The sequence below is a fragment of the Pristis pectinata genome, chromosome 9, assembly GCF_009764475.1.
Source record: "Pristis pectinata isolate sPriPec2 chromosome 9, sPriPec2.1.pri, whole genome shotgun sequence".
Classification (NCBI taxonomy): domain Eukaryota; kingdom Metazoa; phylum Chordata; class Chondrichthyes; order Rhinopristiformes; family Pristidae; genus Pristis; species Pristis pectinata.
Window position 1 is genome coordinate 42228576 of NC_067413.1, and position 25109 is coordinate 42253684.

At 38.3% G+C, this 25109-nt stretch overlaps 1 protein-coding gene across 9 annotated transcripts in view; it reads right to left on the reverse strand.

Moving 5' to 3' along the window:
* Positions 1–25109, reverse strand: part of fam49bb (family with sequence similarity 49 member Bb) — a 122620-nt gene that overhangs the window by 23816 nt on the left and 73695 nt on the right. For 4 of the 9 annotated variants that reach the window (XM_052023572.1, XM_052023574.1, XM_052023575.1 and 1 more), the window contains exons 2-4: positions 21856–21891; positions 9108–9220; positions 936–1018 (exon numbers count right to left, since the gene is read on the reverse strand). In XM_052023572.1, the coding sequence (XP_051879532.1) occupies positions 936–1008 (73 nt within the window). In that variant the 5' untranslated portion in view covers positions 1009–1018; positions 9108–9220; positions 21856–21891. Of the gene's footprint in view, positions 1–935; positions 1019–1586; positions 1670–9107; positions 9221–21855; positions 21892–25109 lie in introns of all 9 variants that reach the window. The other 5 variants (XM_052023577.1, XM_052023578.1, XM_052023580.1 and 2 more) reach the window with 3 other exon arrangements.

A 25109-nucleotide genomic window follows, 5' to 3' on the forward strand; every position in this document is an offset into this window, starting at 1 on the left:
ACAGGTTCATTGGCACAGCTAGAGACCCATAAGGGACAGTGATGAACAGTTAAAGTGTACATCAAATTACCCTTGCCAAGTGTAGTACATGGTGCCTGCACTGAAGCAATGTTTTGCCACAAATTTAATAAAGTGATATTCTAAAGCAGGTGCAATAAGCATTCAGATGCAGCTATCAATATACGCTCCATGTTCAGAAAGACTACAAAGAAGCACTTGATATTCAGAAACATCAGCAACTAGAAGAAAAAGGAGGCATGGAGCTCCAAAGCAACTATGTAATACAGTTTATTTCAGCCGCTCATACAGCACACTTTGTACATTTCTGCAAGCCAAGCTGCAAAGACGCCAAACAAATCAAGTGAAAATGGGTAGATGAGACTGACTGGACAATATGTTAAGGCCTACTTGTGTCCCAAAAAATAGATTGAAAGGCCTGTTTTCTTTTTCATTGTTTTTGCATGATATGGAAGCACGTAAAAAAACCTATAAAAGGTTAGCACCATCTGATTCTTTCACAAATCTAGAACGTTAATGATATGAACTACAGATTGCACAGTACCACTGCAAAAAAATTACTTATGTATTGATAAATGAGACAAATTATTAAATAAAAAATATAATCAAACTTTCCATCAAAATGGTTGGTGGACAAGTTAGCTGCATACAGAATGTCCATTCTGATTTGTAAAGAGAACAAGTAATAGTTTGGTCTTACACATTTACCAGTCAGCCATATCTATTATGCAATATATTTTGATCCCATCATGCAATTACAAGAATTTAATGACCAAATCGAATTGGGGAGAAGATTCTGGCCCTTTCAGCTTTACCAATTAAAAGCAACATAAGCATGCATCAAACACAAATGCAATGTAAAACAGATGCAGTCTATTGCAGGCAGTAAAAGAATATAAAATAAAGAGCATTCTCACTTTCAAAGTCAAGGAAAAAATTTGGCCCCTGCTCAAGATCTGTGCATGTCAAAACTTTAAGAAGGTTCCCCATGTTAAGGTACCTGCCAAGACAAGAAGGAAGAAAAAAAAAGTGTTTTTCCCCTAAATGTAGAATAGCCCAAAGTGAGGAGCAATGAAAAAATTAGCCTTTTAAAGACTACAAGCCATGTGATAAAAATCCACTGTCAGCTCACATGGTTTATACTATCTACAGGTAAAGCATTTTACCAGCTGTGCCAACTGTTTAAACTAGAAAGGCTGCGTGGTTTTCTTGGTTACATTGTAAGCAACGGCATGTGCCAGATGTCACTAACGTTTATCCCCTTCCCCGGAGTCACAGAGGAGCTGAAGGAGTTAAAACTGTTTGCAGACATAACAGCCATCCTGACAAAAGGACCTGAGAATCAGTGAATGGAATTTAAAAAGCTTTTAAAATAAAAGCAAATAAAATAATATTTTCAAAAGAAAACAACACATGGGATGAAGTTTGCAGCCAAAATGGAGAGGTCATGCAACCATTGTTAAGTGATGGTATCCTGCCATACGTGCATTTTTAATACCTGCACTGGCCTTCACTCTGGTGAGACAGAACATATTTCGTATACACCAGCTGTGAAGGATCAAACTTACTTTCAAAATCCAAGAAAAAATGTGAAGCATTGTGGTCTATGTCTCTGGTTAGCACCTTAATCAGATTACCCATGTCAGCAAACCTAAAAATAAAATGGTAAATCATTTAGTTTCAACAATTTTCAGTCAGGTCCTGGATTCAGTTAAGGCTGGGTTCGTGAGGTTCCACCCACTCTGTGGGGTTTGGCAGGGATTTGTTGATGCCCAAATCATACTTCCTAGAAAAGGTCTCAGCATGATAATTTGTTCTCTCTGAAAATCCTTAACATAAATCCTCGTTACAGTAGTTAACTTAAACCGCTAAAATTGCAGTGGTAGATCATCCACCAGATCAGGAAAAAAAAGATTAGTTAGTGATAAGAGAATGCAATACAATAGAAATTGACACAAATTCTGTTCAAATATCCAAATTCATGTTTTCTTCTTACATTTTTAAATAACATGCGCAAAATAACTGGGCTGGATCAAGCTGGATCCCGCCTGCAATCACCACTCACAACTGCTCTTACTTCGGCTTCAGGATCTCATCTTGGTTGGCCTACTACACCAAGTCAGGCAGCAAGCTCCAGACTTGACAAGATGTCAAGCATGGTGGCACTGCCCATGACAAGGTTCGACAGCAGGCAAAGATGGGGTTGGAAGTTTGATGAAAAACCATATGATGCTGGAGGAACTCAGCAGGCCAGGCAGCATGCATGGAGAAAAGCAGGTGGTCAATGTTTCGGCTCAGGACCCTTCTTCAGGACTGAAGATAGGAAAAGGGGAAGCCCAATATATAGGAGGGAAAAGCAGAGCAGTGATAGGTGGACAAAAGAGGGGAGGCAGAATAGGCACAAGGTGGTGATAGGTAGATGCAGGTAAGAGATAGTGATAGGCAAGTGCAGGGGAGGAGGGGAGAGCAGATCCACAAGCGGATGGGTCAAAGGTAAGGAGAGAAAGGAAAAGGCCTGCTTTTCTCCACGGATGCTGCCTGGCCTGCTGAGTTCCTCCAGCATCATGGTGCTTTTCATCTAGATTCCAGCATCTGAAGTCTATTGTTTCCCTGAGGTTGGAAGTTTGCCTTCTTTTAAAGCAGTTAGGAGAGTAACATCTTTTTAAAATATCTCTGATATTGAGACATTTAAAATCTAATAAAACTGAAAGAGAATTAAAATTTTTTTTAAAAATTAAAGAGCCAATTAAGAACACAAAAGTGTTCTGAATTAACAACATACAAACAAAATGAACAAAACCTCTGTTTTCCAATAAATCCAATGGGGTCTGAATCCTAAACAAGTTATGGTCTGAGACAGATTACAAAAGGTGATATCCCAGCATAATGCTGATTGCTGGCAAATCCCAGCAAAACTGGGCCCCTTCATGGGACTCCATGGGGATTTGTAAATGGATGATAACTGATGCTGTGTTAATGTTAAATAATGGAATAACATAACTTGTTATTGAAGAGTCTACTTGAATGTTCTGTTTTTACATGTTAGAGTTTTTTTGTGAATAAAGTCTACATTGAAATATTACAAAATAGAGAGATTTCAGAGATTGAAGATTAATATGTTCCTGACATCCAGCATATGCACGCAAGCCCAGGACCTACTTCAGTGTGGGTGACTTAATGCTGACAGTTCCAAATCAAAACTCCTGGCCATAACCAGCAAGATTCTGGCTAGTGCAGTAGACAAAACTCTTAAGTGTTAAGCACAATTAAATAGATAACATTTCACAACTGAGCTTCCAATGTAATGTGCCAGAGATATTAATTGTGACTTGGCAACTTCTCAGTGCCAGCCTGGCCTTCAGGATAATCTTTTAGGTCATCCATAAAGGAAAAGAAATCTGAAACCTTTTGATTGATTGAAACGTGGAAGATCCTGAAGGCTCTTGACACATTGGATGCAGAGAGTATGCTTCCTCATGGGAGAAATTAGATCTAGGGGTCACTGTTTGAAGATAGGGAGGGGGATCACTCATTTAAGACAGAGGCAGCAAATTTTTTCATCCATAGGTTACTGAGTCTTTGGACATCTCTTCCTGAAAGAGTGGTGGAAGCAGAATATTATTAAGGTAGCGATAGACAGATACTCAATAAGCAAAAGGGGTGAAACGTTACTGTGGGTCGACCAGAATGCAGATTTGAGGATACAATCAAATCAACCATGATCTTATCAGTTGGCAAAGCAGGTAGCAGGCTTGACGGGCTGAGTGACCTGCTCCAGTCGCTAATTTGTACATTCGTTATTCAAGTCTTTCAGTGAATGACTCAGAAACAGAAAGAGATCATGGTGTGGGTCATCTCTCCATCCTCTCAATTTATGAGTCACAGTGGTGACACCAGTTCTTTTTCATTAGTGCTATTTTAACAGCTGCATACAGTGCTCTGCTTCATTAACTTTGATGGGCTGGTCATGGTCAACATTTAGCATTTCAAACAGAGGACAAATTTTCAGGTGCATATTTTTCTAATTTTCAGGACTGGCATGCTGAGTTTAAAAGTGGGCCAAATGCAAGTGCATAAAATCATTACCCCGTGCAAGCATGCACCATAGGAAAATGTGAAAATTACTTCTTTACAAGTTTTAGTGCAGTTTGTACTCAAAGTGGAAAGATAGCTGTTAAACAACAGAAGTACCACAGACAAAACATTCAAACCACAAAAAAAAACTTTCTAAAGCCATCTTGAAATACAACTAACTGCATGCAGCTCTAACTTTGAAGGAATATACTGTATAGTCAAGAATTAAAAGGGTTTCCCATGTCCTATTAAGAAGTTTCTTTTTGAATTGGTGACTTCACGGTTTTTAAATAAACCACAAGCCATACGGACAGTACAAAATAAATAAAGTAATTTTACATGCTTAAACAGTACAAAACAAACTAGAGAGATTTATTTTCCCATTTTATTTCACTTTTTTCCTGAAATGATTTATTCTTGAAAAGAATTCTACAGATACTACACTTCAGCAGTCCATTTTCACAGTTAAGTCAAAACAATGAACTTTGACTTTTCTGCCACATCTGTTAATTTAGCAAATACCAATAATCGCCACTTCAGATAACAGGATTTCTATCCCAGTCATCTGCACTCTGCCTTTGGACAAAACTGGCAATATTGCAAAACTGAGCAACATCAACTATTCAGACAAAACTTACAAGCATTCACACTTAATTCTCATCAACAAAATACAAGAGGCGCAGGGTCAAGGTTTATAAATGTGTGCTGGAATCTGCTGGCTTTTAATCAACTAAATCCATCAACATACAGGCCTAGTATATTTTCCAATACTTATCCATCTAATATTACCCTGCATTCTGTTTTAGATGGTCAACAAATATTTATTGGCTCTGTAGAGTTACTGACAAAAAGCACTGAGGGTACCAATAACAATACAACCTCCTATTAAAGTGCAACTGGGTTACCAGCTCCTTCATGACACAGCACAGTCTGATTATCACAATGAATAGAAGGGGAAAAATACTGGGGGGAAAAAAGACTTCTGAAGAAGCCTGGACCTGAAACTTAACTGTTTCTCTTTCCGCAGATGCTGCCTGAACTGCTGAGTATTTCTAGCATTTTCTGTTTTTATTTCAGATTTCAAGTATGTACAGTTTTTTCTAATTTTCATTTACCATTGCAATGATTGACAGTTCCACTAATTCAAAAGTCTGCAAGTCAAAAGGGAGCTAATTTACCACCACCCACCCCCCCTCCAAAATTCAGTTAAAAGTGCAATAGCTTAAGAGCAGCAAGAAAAATAACCCCTATTTCAATAATGGAACACAGACAGATCTATTTTCTTTCTAGATAACCACAGCCAGCTTTAGTGGTGAGAGAGACAGAGTTCATGTTTCAGATTACACAGTTACTGTCTAACCTGTTGAATATTTCCAGCATTTTCTGTTTTATTTCAAAATTCCAGCAAGGACAGTATTTGGTTTTTTCCAGTATCTCCCATTATCTCTCATGCCTTGTCAAAAAACACTTGAGGTTTACCCTGACTGATAAAAAAGGTTTTTATTTAAATGGACTCATTAAAAGTCAACAGCTACTAGGAAGAATCCCACAGGTTAGAGGACTACTATGCATCAAGGGGTAAATGCTAAAGGAAATATTCCAAACCATGGGTCCTGATGGAGCGTCTTGACCCAAAATGTCAACTGTCCATTTCCCTCCATAGATGCTGCCCGACCCGCTGAGTTTCTCCAGTGTTTGTGTGTTGCATTAAAGTCAAGAGTTTTATTTTTGAAAATCTATCTGTTCACGTCTTTCTCTTGGGGGAGCAAACATATCCCAGTTCCCTAAATCAGAAAACCAGACACTTTTCCTTCCTGCCCAACCTCAATAGCCTCTACATTTTGCAGGATCAGCTTTGTTTGAGAATCCTTCAAGTTCATGTGTAGGTTCCTACATCTAACAAGAATATCATCTGGAGGCAGGCCAGGGCAGAAAATGCAATTCAAAGAATCTTACAGCTATTGTGCTTGTAACTACCACCTTAAAAGAGCTCTATGAAACTGGAGTTAGAACTTCTGCCCACCGTCACTGTAACCCAAAATCACAGAGACAGGTCTGTGCCTACCAGTACAATCTTGTGCTGGATATGGACCCAGATCTAGCCTTGCGTCTGATGGGGTCCATGAGTCTCTCATCCTTGGATGTTTTATCCCAAGATCTCAGGCCCTATGCAGACTGTAGAGAAGCACGTGTGCACCACCCACATCTGCATGTGCCACCCACATCTGCATGTACATACCCCACCCGTCTCTGTCTGCATGTCTGTGCAGGTCCAAGTCTATTCGTAACCTCTAGAAAGCAACTCACCGTCCCCATATCCACCTGCCTGATGGTGATGGAATGGCATCTTTTGAAGAGTTTAGTGTTCCCAGGAACTGTTAGTAAGCTCGGCAGCCAGGCCAGGGTAGGTAGCATTATAAGTAGCCAGATTGGACACAAGAAATAGAAGCAAAATTAGGCCAATCATCTCCTCATGACCGTTCCACTATTCAATAAGATTGTGGCTGATGTTTTACTTCAGCACCACTAGTCCCTCTGAATACCAACACTTTTCAAACCCTTATCATTTAAAAAATATTTTGTTTTCCTATTTTTCCACTGGTTCACCCATTCACTTAGCCTATCTATATTCCCCTCAAGCCCCTCTGCATTTTTGGAGCCCACAGTGCCTTTACTCCATCAGCAAACTTGGATATACTACACTCAATCCCATCATTCAATTTATTGAAATAGATTGCAAATGTTTGATGTCTCAGCACCAACCAATCTGGCACACACCACTAGCCATGGCCCCCCAATTCAACTGCATCTTCTGGCTGATAACCAATCCTCAATTCAGGTCAGTATACAACCTCCAATACCGTGTGTTCTATTTTTGTTCAATAACCTCTGTATGACACCTTAGAGACCTTCTATTCTGCTAATTACAATTGAAAAAATTCAAACAGATTTGTCAAACATAATTTCCCATTCATAAAACCACGTTAGCTCTGCCCAGTTCTGTTATTATTTTCCTGGTGCCCAGTTATCGACATTGTAACAAAATAATCCAGCATTTTCCCTACTAATGATGACAGTTCAACTGGTTTTTCATTGTCTGTTTTCTCTCTCCCTGCTGACCTTTATTTGGTTTTCTTCACTATTCCCAAGGGCATAAAGGTACAGAAGCAGACCTCACAGGGATGCAAGGACGGCAAGTACATTCACACATAGTTCCTTAAACAGCTGCATGTGGCTTCTGAATCATAGGTTGCCAACTCTGGCACTGGTTGAAGATACAGAATTTTAGCAACCTCAATATAGAGAAGACTGAACCCTCATTAAGCAAAGCACACCTTTTACAACCTGTTTCACACAGGCCTGGATTTTGCAATCAGTGCAATATACTGACGTTCAGCACTGACTTTGGGAAAAAAGTTGCCCTCAAAAATCTAGCAATATTTGTGGCACAGACTTTCCTTCTTCTGACTTTCATTGTTGTTGTCGTGAGTTCAAAAAGATATCTGGCATCCAGTGCAACAATGGCATCAAGTTGGCCAAGTCTTAACCACAATGAGAATTCTCACAGAGATGAGAAAGCACAATTTTAAGCTAATATTTTAAAATTTTACAGAATACAGGGTAAAGATTGGAACATAACACAAGATTAAATCAGAAGCTGAAACATATAAAAACGTTACTATTTATTTCATGGTGGGAATGTTACGGACTCAGTGAAAGTCCTTTTAAGATAGAGAGTGTGTGTGGGGCGTGCTTACGTCAATAGAAGATAAAGGATGTAATGACGTTGTTGAAGAAGTTAGAAGGAGAGAGAGAGAGAGAGAGAGAGAAGAGAGAGAGACACCAGCCTGCTAGTTTTCTCTATCAATGGATGAGAAACAATAACTGTGTCTGCCACTGAAATCCATGTATGGAAGTTGGAAGTAATCCGGTGGAGTTCACTTTGTTGCTGACCTGTAGAAGGAAACAGGTATTTGTGTGTGTGGACGACCACGATTTGGATGCTCTTCGGGGTGAGGAAGTCACTACCGAGTAAACACTGAAGTATCATTTGGGTTCCATCGTGGAACACTTGGATTTCGTATTTACTCTCTCTATGTTTCTCTACGTCTACGTCTTATCTTCAGACAACGGTCGTTGTTGAAGAAGCCCTTGCTCATGTTTCACCTTATGGCTTGCGGAACTGAACTTTAAGAACCATTCCGGAACTGGGAGTTTTGGACTTTGCCACACACACACACACACACACACACACACACACACACACACGAAGAGTTTAGTTTTGGGGTTAACGTTTGAGGTTTAACATTTTTGAATTCTAACATACTAACATTTTTACTTCTATTTTTCGTATTATCATAAGTAGTGATTAATAAAATAATTTTTAACACTGAATCATGCTCAGTGTGTTTCTTTTGTTGCTGGTTCGTGACAGGAATAATAAAGCACAAAAGATTGGTATTGTTTAGAGCCAAAGGGATTACTAATCATGGTTTATGCCTTTAAAAGATCACTATATCGCAAGCAGTGGTGTGCAGTATTTTTAGGGTAATTTTAGGGAGCATAGTTCACAAATACCTGAAATTTATCAACTTATTGATTTACCTTGATTACAATGTAATGTTAAAAAAAACACCACAGCCAGTGGGGGAACTCTTAATCACTCAAACCAAATTCAGGATACATGCCAAATTCCCAAAGTTGCTGTCAGTTTCATGGTATAATGATTGAAAGAAACCCCACATTCATGAAAGAGTAGTACAACATGCCTCACATCAATGCAAAAATGGCTTTGGCTTAATATTCATATTTTAAGCCATGCACTGTATAGAATATAAAGTTGCATTTTAAATTTATCGACAAGACCATTTCAAGGAAATATTTTTGTATTCACTGTACAATGGTAACTAATTTCAAGTGATTCAAGACATATCAATAATTAAAATTCAGGACTGTGATTCTAAAGCCTCAAATAGTACAGAAATAAGTGGTGTAACATGTTGTAATTTTCTTACCAAGCAGGAAGGGTACAGTTATGTTTGGGTTGCAAATAATTTCAACAGCATCCAGTCACAACTTGTTCACTTCAGCAAGATACCAGAGGACTGCCTCCAGCATGAATTGCCATCTAAGATAACAAAGGAGAAAAAAAAATTAGGGAAGACTGGGGAAAGGATTGAATAATATGATTTAACATCAAGTCCTTCCTCCTTAAGGTTTGCTGCTTTGGATAAAAAGCTAACAACATCATGTTCTCCAAATCCTCCCTTCACTTTCTAACTGGAAGGAGTTGGTCACATTGAGTTATCACAAAAGCTTGCTCAAGTTGCCATGAGTCTTGAAAGTTAATCATCAAAGGCAATTTCACTACAGGAAGGATTTGTCAAGCGAGTTTCAAGAAGCATATAAAGGGCTCTGAGTTTTAAAGTACAAAAGTATATTGAACCTCTACAATACACTGGTTTGACCATAATGAAAGTGTTATCACCGTATCATGCTAAGATTGCCAAAGGCTCCACAGAGTCCAGGGAAAGATTTAGTAGTATGTTGCTAGATCTGAGGGACTTCTTTTACACGCAGGATGGAGTAGGTTGAGAGAGGGTCGAGAGGCAATCAAAATTAGTAGTGGTAACAGAAAATGGAAAAATAGCTGTCCTATTGACAAAGGGATAGAGAGCTAGAATACAGAGCTAAAGTCACTGACAAAAGAATCAGTGAAGAAATGTCCTTCACACAACATGTAGATGTGATCTAGAATTCACTCCCTCAGAAGGTAGGAGAAGCAAGCTGAATCATTACTTTCAAAACTGGATTAATACTTGGAGAAGAAAAAATATTGCAGGGCTGAGAAGGGGAAGAAGTTGAGGAGAATACTCTTGCAGAAAGCAAGCATAAGCTTGATGGGCCTAATGGCCTCCTTCCATAGGACAACAATTATTGACTAGCTCCTGCCTAGCTCTCCACATGCTTCCCCCGTGCAATTCCTGAAGGTGCACTGATTGTTTGCAGTGCCACGGGTCCAATTATTCTGGAGGTATCAATGTTACAGCCATTCAACAAAGTAGAGCAATCTATGAGCGGCTACCAGGCAGCAAATGTCAAGGCCCAGTTCCCATACTGCCCTGATGTATTTTTTTTATATACCTTTCTGCTGTTAGAGGCCTTTTCAATATTTGTGAGTATGTATGATCAGGGACATTTAAAACAAAAAAATCTAGAAATAAAAATAATAAATGTACTTAAAACCACATTTAAGTGGTATTTAAAATATTAAGGATTATGTACAAAATGTATAAAGCCACTTACCTGCACCTGCCTTTTCAAGCAAAGACGGTGATCCTGTTTATGTGAGAAGAGCCCTCCCTGCATAAAGCTAGAGACTGGATACAAGGTGCCCTCTCCATGCAAAGCAAAATATTTTTTTTTAGAAGAAACACATATCTTCCCTATCCATCAAGCCAAGAATCCCCATATAAATGAATGGGATTTCCAAACCCACTAAATTTGACCGAACATAGGACTGGAGAGTCTGTTTCCTCAGTATTATGCTGGGGAATCCCAGCAAGACCTGTCAATGCTGTTGGTGCCGAGCAAGAAAGCATTGTATCAGCTGTCTGAGTGCGGAGAGGGATATGGCACCACAGAGAGGCAGCAAGTATACTACCATTCACACATGACAACAGAAGGGATCTAAAGTCTTCAAATGATTGCTGAGCCTTCTGCTAAGTCATGGGGCTGTAGCCCATGCACTACAAATGCTTATCTAAGAGGAACATGGAGCAACACACAAGACGCTGGAAGAACTCAGCGGATCAGGCAGCTTCTATGGAGGGAAATGGACAGTTGATGTTTCAGGTCAAGAACCTTCAACGGGACTGAAAGAGGGGAGATAGCAAGTATAAAAAGGTGAGGGGAAGGGGTGAAGCAAGAGCTAGTAAGTGATTGGTGGATCATTGGTCCTCACCGGGATAAGCAGATGGCGGAGGGGAGGGTGGAAATAGTGACAGAAGCTGGGAGATGACAGATGGAGAGGAAGGTGGAGTATGGAATCAAGTGAGGGAGTTGGGGTGGGCAGATGGGAAAAGTGGGGGAGAGGATCAAGTGGGAGGAATATTAGGTAATGGGCAGATGGAGTGGGTGGAGGAGGGGAAAGAGACAGGATGATGGGAGGCTGGGGTGAGTGTAGGAAGAACTGGGTAGATCAGGAGGAGAGAGAAGAGGAGGAGCAGTTTACCAGAAGCCAGAAAATTCAAAGTTCATGCCGTCAGGTTGTAGACTAACTAGGCGGAATATGAGGTGCTGTTCCCCTAGTTTGCTTTTATCCTCACCTTGGCAGTGGAGGATGCCAAGGACAGACATGTCAGTGTGGGAATGGAAGGAGAATTAAAATGGCTGGCAACCAAAAGCAGCAGATGGCCATGGTGGATGGAGCACAGGTGGTCGGCAAAGTGGTCGCCTACTCTGCATCTGGTCTCACCACTGTAGAGGAGGCCACATTGGGAGCACTAGATGTAATAAATAAGGCTGAAGGATTTGCATGTGAACATCTTATCTAAAGTATTTTTTCTCCAATATTGCGGAATGTTTTGGATTCATTGAACTTCACTGGTTTGATTCCTGAGTTAATTACAAGTGCTACAAGTTATTCTGAAATCTCACTTCCTGTAGAATGAAGTAGCTTCCATGGGTAGAAGACTCTTCCGTGAGATGTTTAACAAAAACTGGTCAGTCTCCTACGGTCAACGTTACAAATCCCATGGCATTATTCAGAAGAGTGGAATAGTCTTGAGCATCTCAACCAATCCAACTTAAAATGGGTCAATTAACTCATTAGCTAAGGCCTCTATTCTTTCTTTGCTCATCCAATGTTTTTACATCTACATCTCTTCTGACATCTTCCATCAGTTTAATAGTTTCCAGGCCCCAATTTTCAGTAGGGATATCCAATCTATATCTCAATTCCCCACCCTTCACTTCTTTCTAGAACAAAGGCCTACCCAACCTCCCTCCACCATTACCCTCCTTTGCCGAACTGAACTTGTTTTTGCATTGAACAACTTCTCCTCCAAGTTGAAAGTGCAGTTCTGGGAACTTGTATGGATGAAAGCTTTGTCTGTCTTTCTGGGATATATGGAATATATACTTCCATATTGAACTTGAAGGTTTTACCATTTTACTGTCCATCTCCTACTCTTCCCTTTCTCAATTTCTTTCCATATCAGGGGAGAGATCAGCAACCAGCATCCAGCACAAGTCCATGGAATCCAACAGCTAGCTTGCCTATCCTTCCTCCCACTCAGCTCCCTTTACTGACTCCATTTCTCTCTTCTACTTTCTCCTTTGGTGCCTCTTTTCATATCAGTACTTCCAAAGCGTTCCATTACTCTCAAATGTGGCATTACCTCTTCCATAGCTAAAAGGCTTTTAACCACATCTGTTCTCTCCTGAACATCTGCTGTCACCTTTTTCCTCCAAGGATAAGACTTCTCTAGTCCTCGCCTTTCATCCCACCCCTCTCTATATTCAAAAGGATCATCAGATTAGATTAGATATCTTTATTAGTCACATGTACATCAAAACACACAGTGAAATGCATCCTTTTTGCATAGTGTTCTGGGAGCAGCCCACAAGTGTCACCACGCTTCCGGCGCCAACATAGCATGCCCACAACTTCCTAACCCATACATCTTTGGAACGTGGGAGGAAACTGGAGCACCCGGAGGAAACCCACGCAGGCACGGGGAGAACGTACAAACTCCTTACAGACAGTGGCTGGAATTGAACCTGGGTCGCTGGCGATGTAATAACGTTACGCTAACCGCTACACCACCGTGCCATAATTTACAACAGCCAATACATGATATCACCAGACATCACCTTCTCTTCTACCTCTGCAGCATTCCAAAGGAACCACTCTCTGTGCGATACTCTACTCTCCCATCTCTAACATTACTCACTCCTCTGCTCGTGGTAGCTTCCCATGCAAACCTGTAAACTCCTCCTTTCCTGTCCAGGGATCCAAACACTTCAAGGTGAAGCAGTGATTTTCTTCTACTTCTGTTAATTTAGCACTTGGTGCTTGAAATAGTCCCTCTTCATTGGAGCAACCAAATGCAGATTGAGTGACCACTTTGCAGAACACCTCCCTAGAGTTTGCAAGATTCCCCTTAAGTTCGCAAGATTTATCTGAAGTTCTCAGTTGCTTTTAATATTCATTTTCTACCTCACTCCTACAGAGACCTCTCTGCCTTTGGCTTCCTATAGTGTTATAATAAAGCTCAATGCAAGCTTGAGAAACAACACTTCATTATAGCCTTTACGAATCAACACTGGATTCAACAATTTCAGACAGTCAGTCTTGTACCATATTTCCAAAATCTATTTTTCCCCCCACACTTCCAATATTTCAAGATTTCATACACCAACTGCTATTTACTTGTCCTCCTTTTCTCTCTCTTTCAGTAGGCATCACCATTTGTGTCATACGTTCTTTCTTGGTCCCGACACAATAACAGATCATCCTTTTGTTTTCTTGACCTCTCCCACACTTCTCCATAATTTATAACTTATTTCTAATTTATCTTGGTTCTAATGAAAAGCTGAAATGTTAATTTTATTTCTCTCTGCAAATGCTGTCTGATCTGTGGAGTATTTCCCTTCCACACACAATTTAGCTACCTCGACAATAAAAGACTAATGAGGTACTTTATTGGCTCTGATGCACTTCAGAGTTTCTTGATTCACAATTGGTGTTAAATAAATGCAAGCTCTTTCCTTTTTATTTTATGTTTCAAGGTAAGTCTCACCATGGTTAATGTTAACAGTTAACCATATGCAATCAATACAAATGTCTAATGTAAATCAGAGGTATGGCAACATCTCAGGATTAAGCTATCATGCAAGTAGAAACAGTAAAATTCATCAACTTCTATAAAGGAAAATGCAAAAATGCAATGAATCAAGCACTCTTGGAAAGAATCAGAAATTTTTTAAAAAATGTCATTGTGTGTAATATGCAAAAACAAATGATTTGGAGAATTCTTTAAAAATATCACTATTTTGATTGTCACTATAACTGTACTCTGGAACAGTCTTTGCAAGCAAATACTTGGATCAATTCAGCATTGCCTCCTCTAAGGCAAAATGTTGAGTTGTATCCAGAGACATTATCTCAACAAGATTAGTCTCTAAATTGACTATAGCAGCATGCTTTGAAATGTGTTTTATGTATTTGATATACAAAGATGTGTTAATCAAGGGATGTCATCTCAAACTACATGATCAAAACGATATAATTCAACAAAGAAGTGTTACTCAGAGAGAACAGAGAGGAAAAGCAAATCAAACGAGAGAGAGGGGAAGTTGCATGAAAATAACAGAAATCTCAGTAAAATTTGACATTCAACAGTGAAAGACTCAGATTAAATTGGGAAAACATGACCTAATTAGGAGAAATGCAAGTATGAGAGGAAAAAAAACAGCAGAAAGACTAGGGTTAAGGAGGCATTATATTAATCCAGAAGCATAAAATGGAATCACCATCCAGAAATAATACTTCAGTTCCTATACCATATTTTAAATAGTCACAAGGAGGTGCTGACACCATGCAGATTGGAGCTGCATTTTCCACCCTTCTAAACTCTGCTGCTGCATGGGTTCACTATTCTGGATTGAGAACGCAAGCCAACATCAGGGGTTCTAGTAAAGTCAGTATTTAGTGAGTATATCAGCAATGAACAGGATCTGTTGTTTGACTTTCATAATTTACAATCACTTATCCAATGAGGGGCACTCAAAATCCAGAATAAAAATATTTTCACTACTTGAACACCTGTGCGTTTTGCCAGTTGAAAACTTAAGCACAATGTATAGTCATCTGTATTACATCAATTTCAATATTACAAAATGGAAATACTGATCTTGATTTTATCCCATCTCTTCACACAAAGTACGTAAGACAGCATTAAAAAGAGATTAAATGGATGCTGCCTGACCTGCTGAGTATTTCTAGCATTTTCTGGTTTTATAACAAACCTTAATATTCAATTTTCTTTGAAAAAAAATGACATGAATTTCTAACAAATTGCTGTTTTTCTCCTAAACCAAATTCAATCATCATCCCAAAGAAAACTATAGAATTTCAAGCATAAATTGAGTCTTTGATCTTTTGCATTAGTTTTAATGCATCGCACGAAACATGCTCTTACCCATAAAAATAAGCCATGCAACCAAATCAAATTTGTTACCAGTGAGGGTTTCTGCTAATCGCACATTTTTGTGAGACTTCAAGGAATCTCTTAAAATTAAGCCATTCCTCTTGGTTGCAGGACCTCTTGGTTAAGGGCATTCCTTAAATTGATCTAAATACACTCTTTTACTCTACCAGCAACAATACTGTGCACATACACAACTAGAAAATAGTTCAATATCGTTGTTAAAAATATTTACAATGATTTAACATCCAGTTATCTACAGACAGTAGACAAGGCACTAATTAAAAATACTTATTCAGCTAACCAATTTTCAGCTGAATTTATCAAAACGCATCATTCCTACTCAAATATACCAAGTAGATTTTTTTTTAAAACAGCTAGTTTTAAAAACATTTTAAGATGTGCTGTTCTCCTAATTCTTGGCAGTTTTTGTCATTTACAATATCCAGATCAGTTTGAGTAGTGGGAGTAGAATGAAAGAAATCTCCAAGCATGATTTTTGGAAAAATTGCACATGGATCACCAATTAACCCCTAGATTATTAAAATATAATATTAAAATGTCAGAATTAATTTGATGATCAGATTGTTTGTTAACATCTATAGGAAAGATCTGTATGCAACCTATGATTCTTATGTAGTGTTCTTATGGTACATTAACACCAGCAAAATATGTTCTTTTTAATATGCAAATGGTGTTCGACTAACAAGCAGAATATTGCAAAATAGAACTGTCACATCAAGTTGAGTACAATTTACTTATCAATAACTTGCCAATTTACCATCAGTAGACATATAGGGCTCATTAACAACTGTTCTAATAAAGCTGCTTTCAACTAAGACCATAAACTAACTACACAACTGTAAACTAACATAGCAAAAGCCTTGCCAACTGTGTACCAAGATGATGTGGTTAGGTTTATTGAACATAAAATAAACTGGTACAGGTCTCCTGCATGCTTGCACCATTGTAAAAACAACAGAAAATGATGGAAACATTCAGCAGGTCAAATCTTTCATCTTTCACCAAATGATGAACTCCTCCTCTCCACAAATGCTGCCAGATCTTCTGAGTTTCTGTTTTAAGTTCAGATTTACATCTATAATATTAGAATGTTGAATTTGTTTTCTAGTCTAACTGTCCTTGTAAATCATAGCATAACAATAAATGCTACAGCTGATATCATTGTAACTTCCAGTGACCTTTTGCATAGCTCTGACACTTGCCAAAACATCTCCCTGTTCCTAAGAGCCAGTCAAGTCAATGACGACTGCAAGTTTGCTGGTGTTTACGCCCTCCCTAAGTAAAATAAAAGCACCAATAAATACATTTAAATTCATATTTTTAAAAAAATAATTGAAACAATATAAAACATTTTTTGATATTTTTGTTAGCTAACACCTTTTAAAATAATTCACTGTGCATTACATTCAGGGTGTAGTGCATGTATTGTAGGGCACGTACTTTATGCCCTACACTACATGCACTAAATATACAAGGATACAGTCAACATATGACACTAATAAAAATGACCACAAAAAAGTCATTTCATCTTGCTTTCATGCAAAATATGAAATGACACACTCACCATTTACTCAAGAAAATCCAGGACTATATCTCAAAAACGGGCCTCTACTGAACAATCCTGGCAAAGTATTTCCTCTGGAGCAACTTGAGGACAACAGTGATGCTGACAATAGCCAGAGGACAAACCTGGGTGGTCAGGCATGGATTTTCAGCAGTCTGCACTAGTTTTTAAACAGCTATAGGAGTACTCATTATAGGGAACAAAGATGGAAAGTCAGAGGATGCAAAAAATTTCACAGCATGCAAGAGGCTGTTGCTGATTCTTTTACTTTGCTTTTAAAAATATAAAAACAGATTTCACTGATGGAATGTCCATAGAATTAGAAAAGGGCAATAAAAAGCTGGCCTTGCAGGCAACAACAGATTTTAAAAAAATGACAAAAAAAGGACAAGACCAAAGATCTAATAGAAAAACAACATGCCACAAAGAATACTTAGCGAGGTCATGTGTAACTAACCTTAGGATTTTCTTTATTTAGACTGATGGAGGTGAAAAGTAGTGTTTCACAAGAGTTCAGAGCTAGGGCTCCTGTTTCTCATCAGTTACAAACTACGTGGACTTTGAAAATTTGAGATAATACTGAAAAAGACTGGAACAAAATCTAAGATGATATTAATACATAAGCAAATTGTAACAGATTTCAGTATAAAATCTGAGGCATTGCATTTGGGTAGCAGAGAACACACTTAAAAATAAAAGACTTTAATCTGGGTAGACTATCAAACAGATTGAGATCTAACGATTAACCAATGGCAGAAATACAGATTAGCGTAACTATAATACAACTATGTAGCTCATCTTTGGCATAAATTCCATATTTTAAAAACTCATGTTTCCTAAATTTTAATTTGAACTTTCCAAACATGGGATTGCTTGTTGGGTACTCTTAAATTTAGAGTTAATTAACCCCAGCCTTATTAATGCTTACGAGAGCTAAATTTTATTTTGTTATTTACTTACACTTATGTTGGAAGCATGAACAAGGTAAAACTTAGGGTCACAAAACCCATATGGAATCTAGAGTAGTGTAGTCACAAAAAAATGTCAAAGTTGAATGGATCTAGCAAAAACATCAAAACCTTTAATCTTTGTTTTATTGAGACAGTTTGATGGAGTTTTCAGGAAAAAAGTCCCTAAACTTGTATAAAATGAAGAATCCAGCGCAACTTTAATATACACTGTGATAGCAGCATTTGTATAAAATGACCAACAACAGGCACTGAAGTGGAGTGGAAGCAGAGAACCTGGTTAAGATTGACTGGGCTGCAAAGTGCTCAATGTGACTAAAAAATTGACACTGGAAATGGGGTTTGCGTTGCAAGGGGAATTTTTTCCACAATAAAACCACTTGTCTGAATTTCCTGAGAATCCATTTCTACAGGGGGATTGTTCTACCATAATTAAAACAGAGTATCTAATTTTTAACTTTGGTACAGAGCTGCTGGATCAATCCCACTTTGATGAAGAAACACCTCAGCTTATGAAATTTCGAACAACTGATTTTATGAATACATGGTTACAAAAAGAAAAATCCCATTCCACTTTAAAAAGCATCAATAAAAAGAGACACACTTTGAAAGAAAGGTTATCAGCAGTTTTGCACCAAGATCAAAAAATATTATTCATGAACATCCCTGACTCTGGGGAGCAGACCTTTAATTACCACAAGCATCTGATTTTAATAGATTTCTTCTGTTGCTAAATTTAGTGTGCCAATGCAACCGTGTACTTATGCTGGAATTAAAACAGAAAATGCTATATCAGGTCAGGCAGTGTCTGTGGATAGAGACAGAGAGTTAAGGTTTCAGGTTGATGAAATGTTATTTCCACTTTTTTATCTACACATTCTGCCTGAAATACTGAGTATTTCTGGCATTTTCTTTTTATTATTATTTCAGTCATCCAGAATTTGCAGTTTTTTTTTGCTTTTTAACTGCACTCGTGCTCCCTCCCTGACGCAAAAGCCTTGATACACAAATTTACAGAAACTTATTCCCTCAAAGCTGGGTGGAGCAATTTTTTGAGACACAGAAATCAAGATTCTATTTCTTTTTTTTAAACTAAACAGACATTTTAGTATTAGGTGATAAGATTCAATTACTGATGCACCAGTTATAACTGTAGGGGCCAGAATGGAATAAGATCAAGTTCAGCAAGATTAAAGAAGAGTGCCTCATCTGGCCTGAGAAGTTAGTGAAGATATTTCAGTTGTAGAAGACATTCAAATATGGGATACAGGAAGCCAAATATCATCATGTAAAATGAATAGTTAATGCATAAAAATAAAGATCATTTGAGAGTATAAAACAAAATCCTTTCAAAAGGAGCAAATATGATAAAGCTGGAACTGCTAAAGGTAATGTGAATTTATAGGGTATAATGAAAAGTGAGAAAGGAAGTACTAATACTGCAAATTTGCCACAGTAATAGCAATGAAACAATCAACATTCATCATCATTACTCTGTAAAACTGACAGCAATTTCTGGTGTTTATACAAGCTTCAGAAATGCACAAGTTGCCATCAACAATTAGCTACTGCTTCACATTGTGTGCTTTTGCAGCATTTTGGATTGTGATCAATTTCAACTTTTTATGATGAAAGGTCATTGACCATGAAATGTTATCTCAGATTCTCTCTACATTTGCTGAGTATTTCTCGCATTCCATCATGATTTCAGGATTTTCAGCATTGCTTTTTTTAAAAAAGCTTTTCAACTTTTTAGGTAGTACTCATGCTGAAAAAATACTAAGTATTAACTTTATTGAATGAGGTACAACTGAAGTTTTAACTAGCATTCTATAGCACGATTACTGCTGAATAACCCCTCCAGTTCTGTACAACTGAATTGGTGTATTCGGATTATCATTCCATCAGAATAATACCTGAAAAATCTATAGCCTCAAAAAAATTGGTTTAAAGTTTATATTTCAACAGAAACCATTCTCCCACAATAAATTGCAAATTTTTATTTTGCTTGCCATAAATTCAATTAAAGACTGACTTATTTGTTTGCTGTCTAAAAATTCTTCAACCTGATCCACTGCTCAGCATGACAACACTACTGTTGATATATGCCACAGATTCCATACAGATGGCAGCTAGCTGCCCAGCACATGCACAAAGAGAAAAGAAAATCCACACCACAAAGCCCACTTATCTTTGTGAGCAATTTCTTCAAAGTCAGCAGCTAACACTTTCCCTCCACTGCTGACTTGTAATCCAGCCTCATATTAAGTGAAAACATAAGCGCTAAAAAGAGAATTGTGCCCTCTGAAGAAAGATTTGTATTTTCTTGTGGAGAACACAGGTGTACTAGAGTGGATCTACATAGGTTTGATAGTTAGTAACAAGAGATAAACATTTAAATTTGGTATTCAGAATGAAGAGAATGGTTAGGAAAAAATCGGGAGGATTGCTAGAACATAGAAAGTCAGGAACCGAAAGTGGTTGGCATCGAAATAGTATATTGCAATGATGTTTCAACATTCTCATTTGTATGGTGCTGATGGAAGGGAGGAAGGGATTGGAGACTTTGCCAGTAACTCTCCTGTTTGGGGTGGCGGTGGGGGTGTTAGGGGAGGGAATTGATGGCCAGTAGATCAGCTGTTTTAAGTTTTTTGTAGAGTTTAAGTTTTGTAGAGAGAGGGGAATGGTGGGAGTAAGACAAGGGGAAAGAAAAAGGAAAATCGCAGAGTCAGCTCAATGCACAGATTGGGAAGGTCAGGGCAGGAGACAAAGACTAAATATAGTATTTTACTTATTTCCATGTGGCCCAGTTTGCTGCTGTTCTGAATGTCCCACGAGTGCCCAGTGATGGGTGCTGTCAGGACAACATGGTATCTCTCCAAGAGGAGCATCACATGGACAATGATGCAGAAATCTTATGAGGGGCACAGGGGTGACTCATGGCATAAAATCAAATTCTCCAAGTGACACAAATGGACCCAAAACTATTATTACTGCACTTCACATGTGAAAAAAGTAAATCAAGTTCAACCCAATTGCACCTGAATGGAGAAAGCAATTAAGCATAAAAGGTATTCTTAATGAACATAGGCAATGCTGGAAAAGCCATAATTATTTCCTTACTTCTGTTGTCAAGAGATGGTGCTGGGCCATCTTCTCAAATCTTTATAATCTTTTAGTGATAATGCTCCCACAACAAAGAACATTTTGTAAGGAACTCAAGGGATTTGACCCAGATGACTAACTTATGTTAAATGTCCAAGTCAAAGTATGCTGACTCAGAAATTTGAAGGTTATAGTACTCCTGTGATCATTGTTAATTATACTGAATGACAATAACAGAATTCTTAAAACATTAATAATAACATTTACTTCTTAGTTTTTAAATGCTATGTTATTCCAAGTCAAGCAGAGTTTTGAGATTCTCAATTTTTAAGACCAACAATATTTACCCTATTTGTTTACTGTATCAAGAATTTTCCCAGATCATGAACCATATACCAAAACGTATGGTGAAGAAGTTATTTATTCTCCTGGCATATTCAACTCATGTCACCAGCATTCTAATATAGCTTGAAATTATTGAAGGTATATTACCAAATACTGTTCTTTCAATTGAAAATTGGGAGTGTTTCAAATCACCTTTGTTTGTTCAAGCATTGTTAACCAAAGAATAGTGGACTAAAAGACTCGAATTTTTGTTCCAATATTCAAATGAGAAAGATGTGCATCATAATAAATGTAATTTGAAAACTTGTAATCACTTAATTTTCAAAATAACATAATGGCACTTGCATATACTGTTGATTGGAAAATATCTTCCCTATTTCTCAGCAACACACATTTAAATAATTTATCAAAAGCTTAAATGTTTACAATAATTTATAAGGAAAACAGCTTTTCCTTTAGTATTTTACACAAAGCAGCAGCACCAACCTTTAATTTATGTAACCACATGCATTAGAAATATTTGAAAAAGTGCACAAGAACTTACCTAGAACCTCTGCTGCTTTACGTGTTCACTCCCACTCTGGAATTATATACAAAAGGAAATGTCTTTTTAATCTGTATTCCTGTGATTGTAGTTTCACCAATCAAACTCACACTTTTCACAATGTATCTATAAATGCTAAAACAATTATTTGTTGACTCAATGATAAAAGTCTCAATGAGCTTTTACTTACATCACTATAGTATATTATTTCATTGTTTGCACTTTACTGTTCATTCCTCACTTCAAGCGCTCTTTTCTTCCCTTCATCCAGCATCCAAATGATTACCTTTATTCTACACATCATTGACTGAGAAGCATCCTCTTCCTCTCTGCCTTATCACTAGTTGTTGTGCCTCACTTACCCAACCCCAAATTCTGGAATAGGCCTCTTCAACTCTGCCCTTTATTCTCAAGAGCCTCCTTAAAACATAGCAGTTTGATGAAGCCATTGGTCACTTCTAGGAGAGCTTTAAGTTCCTGGGAGTGAACATCACCAACAGCCTGTCCTGGTCAAATCATGTTGATGCCACGGCCAAGAAAGCTCACCAGCGCCTCTACTTCCTCAGGAGGCTAAAGAAATTTGGTTTGTCCCCTTTGACTCTCACCAGCTTTTACCGATGCACCCTAGAAAGCATCCTACCTGGATGTATCACGGCTTGGTACGGCAACTGCTCCGCCCAGGACCGCAAGAAACTGCAGAGAGTTGTGGACACAGCCCAGTGCATCACGGACACCAGCCTCCCCTCCATGGACTCTGTCTTTACCTCTCGTTGTCTTGGTGTAGCAGCCAGCATAACCAAAGACCCCACCCACGCGGGACATTCTCTCTTCTCTCCTCTTCCACCGGGTAGAAGATACAGGAGCCTGAGGGCACGTACCACCAGACTTAAGGACAGCTTCTACCCCACTGTGATAAGACTATTGAACAGTTCTCTTATACAATGAGATGGACTATGACCTCACGATCTATCTTGTTGTGACCTTGCACCTTATTGTCTACCTGCACTGCACTTCCTCTGTAGCTGTGACACTTTACTCTGTACTGTTATTGTTTTTACCTGTACTACTTCAATGCACTCTGTACTAACTCAATGTAACTGCACTGTGTAATGAATTGACCTGTACAATCAGTTTGTAAGACAAGCTTTTCACTGTACCTCGGTACAAGTGACAATAATAAACCAATACCAATAATTTTCTTTATGTCTTTACGAAATTCCCATAAAACTTTCTCTATTTTAAAGACATGCAAATTGATGTTGCTGCTCAATAAAGTAAACATTATGTACTATAGCTCTTTACCAATACCATCGTATTGCAAACTTCTTAATGCGATTGGATTACTTTTTGATGATTGGTCTGTGACCTCTCCCTATAACAATGCACAGCAGGTTATGAATCATAGCCATTTTTTTTTAAATTTGCATGGCACACTTGGGGACATATTTTCAGTAAGGTGAAAGTAATGAGACAATGTTCAGTGAGTAAAGCAAATCAGAAGTTGTGATATTTTAAAGTGTCAATTTTGAAACAAAATAGTGAGTAACCCTGCCACGTTACAAGTCATTGGTGTTATTGCACATAGAACATCACAGTTCTGCTCACTGCAGCACAAAACGGTTGAGCATTTGGAAACATTGGATTACATTTGGAAACATTGGATTATATGTAGCAACTATGTCATTTCTGCACTTTCCCATTGGAACAAAGTTTGAGAGTTGTAGGATTGTTTCATTTTTAAGTATTCTAACATCCAGATAGCCCAGACCTTAGCAAACCACTATTCTTTGTAAAGAAGAATTAGAGAACAGAGTCTGAACTGAAGGGAGTTGGGATAAGGGAGGGTAAAATCAATGAATAAAAGTAAGTGAGCATGCAGTTAATCTATGGAATAGACTCCCCAATCAGATGGCAGAACAACTTAGCATTTCTTCACTCAAATATTTTTAAGAAAAAATTGTTTTAGAACAAAAAACATTTTGACCCACAGTACCCCAATTCAAGACTGCATAAAGCATGCATAAATAAGCATGGCTTTGGACCTGTGTTTCCCCTAGTTACATTTGGATCAAGTTCAAATTAATTGATAAATGATCCGGGTTACTCGACAACTCCACCAATGTACGAAAATGGATGAAAAAAAGTGGATGGCTTTTGGCCTTTTGTTATCAATTCCAACTTTGCTTCTCAAGTTATTTTTCAGGAAACAAATGCTGGCTACATTTGCACGTATAACATAACCCACAAAAGATGTTACAGAGGACTATATTTGAGGATGGAGAAAAAAAAGACAATGATAATCTGTAGAGCTATGGCCAAATTATTCTTGCCAGTTCTGCTGACTCCCAATATTATCTTGAACAGTTGTTACACGAGTTGAAAATTTCAGAATGAAGCACAAAACTTTAATTTCCCACAGCACAATGTAAACACTTGAGGGCAGTGCAGCACATCAGTACAGGAACATACAATTCCTGAAGCTCAGAACATTTGTGGAAGCAAGTCATCCTGGACCCCAAGGGACAGCCCAAGGAGGAGATTTGCTATTCTGCACTTTTTTCTTCATATTAATTTGTTTTCTGCTGTCTTTCACATTTTACTGTAAGTGTCAAACATACTCTTCAGAATAAGTACTTGTACCAATTTTAATTTAAATAGCATAATAGGTTACCTTAAGTTGATCAGAGTGGAATTTTTCAGATATCCTATGGTCAGTCTGCTCTATAAATGTGGACTTTAGATCAGGTTACAAAGTACGGCTGGCTCTTAGTATCAAGAGTAATAGGTAATGCAAAAACAAGGCAACTACAGCAACAGCTGTCCACGATGACCAAGGGCTACACTTCAGTGCCCAGTACCATCAATACCTTCATCTACTGTACCAAGTCTTCAGCATCTTGACTGTGCTGCAGAACTATCCAAAGAGCCTGTACCTGAACAAGCCTGAGCAAATGCACACATGCCAGTTCTGCTTCAAGCCCCTGCCCTCGCTCTACAACCACAATGCACATCTGCTCCAGGCCTACACATGCTGCATCCTACTCACCATGTTTTACCAGAGCAACTTCTACTCAGATCCCCAACAACTTCACAGCCTGCAGGAGTATATTGATACCACCCCACCCTTGGCCAGGCAACCACCAATGAAGACACTGCCTGATGGGCTGGGTGGCATCTTGAGGAAGCTCACGTCTCCAGTGCAAACTGGAACCTATGCTCTTTATGAAGTTTGAGAACAAGAGCAAACTTCACAG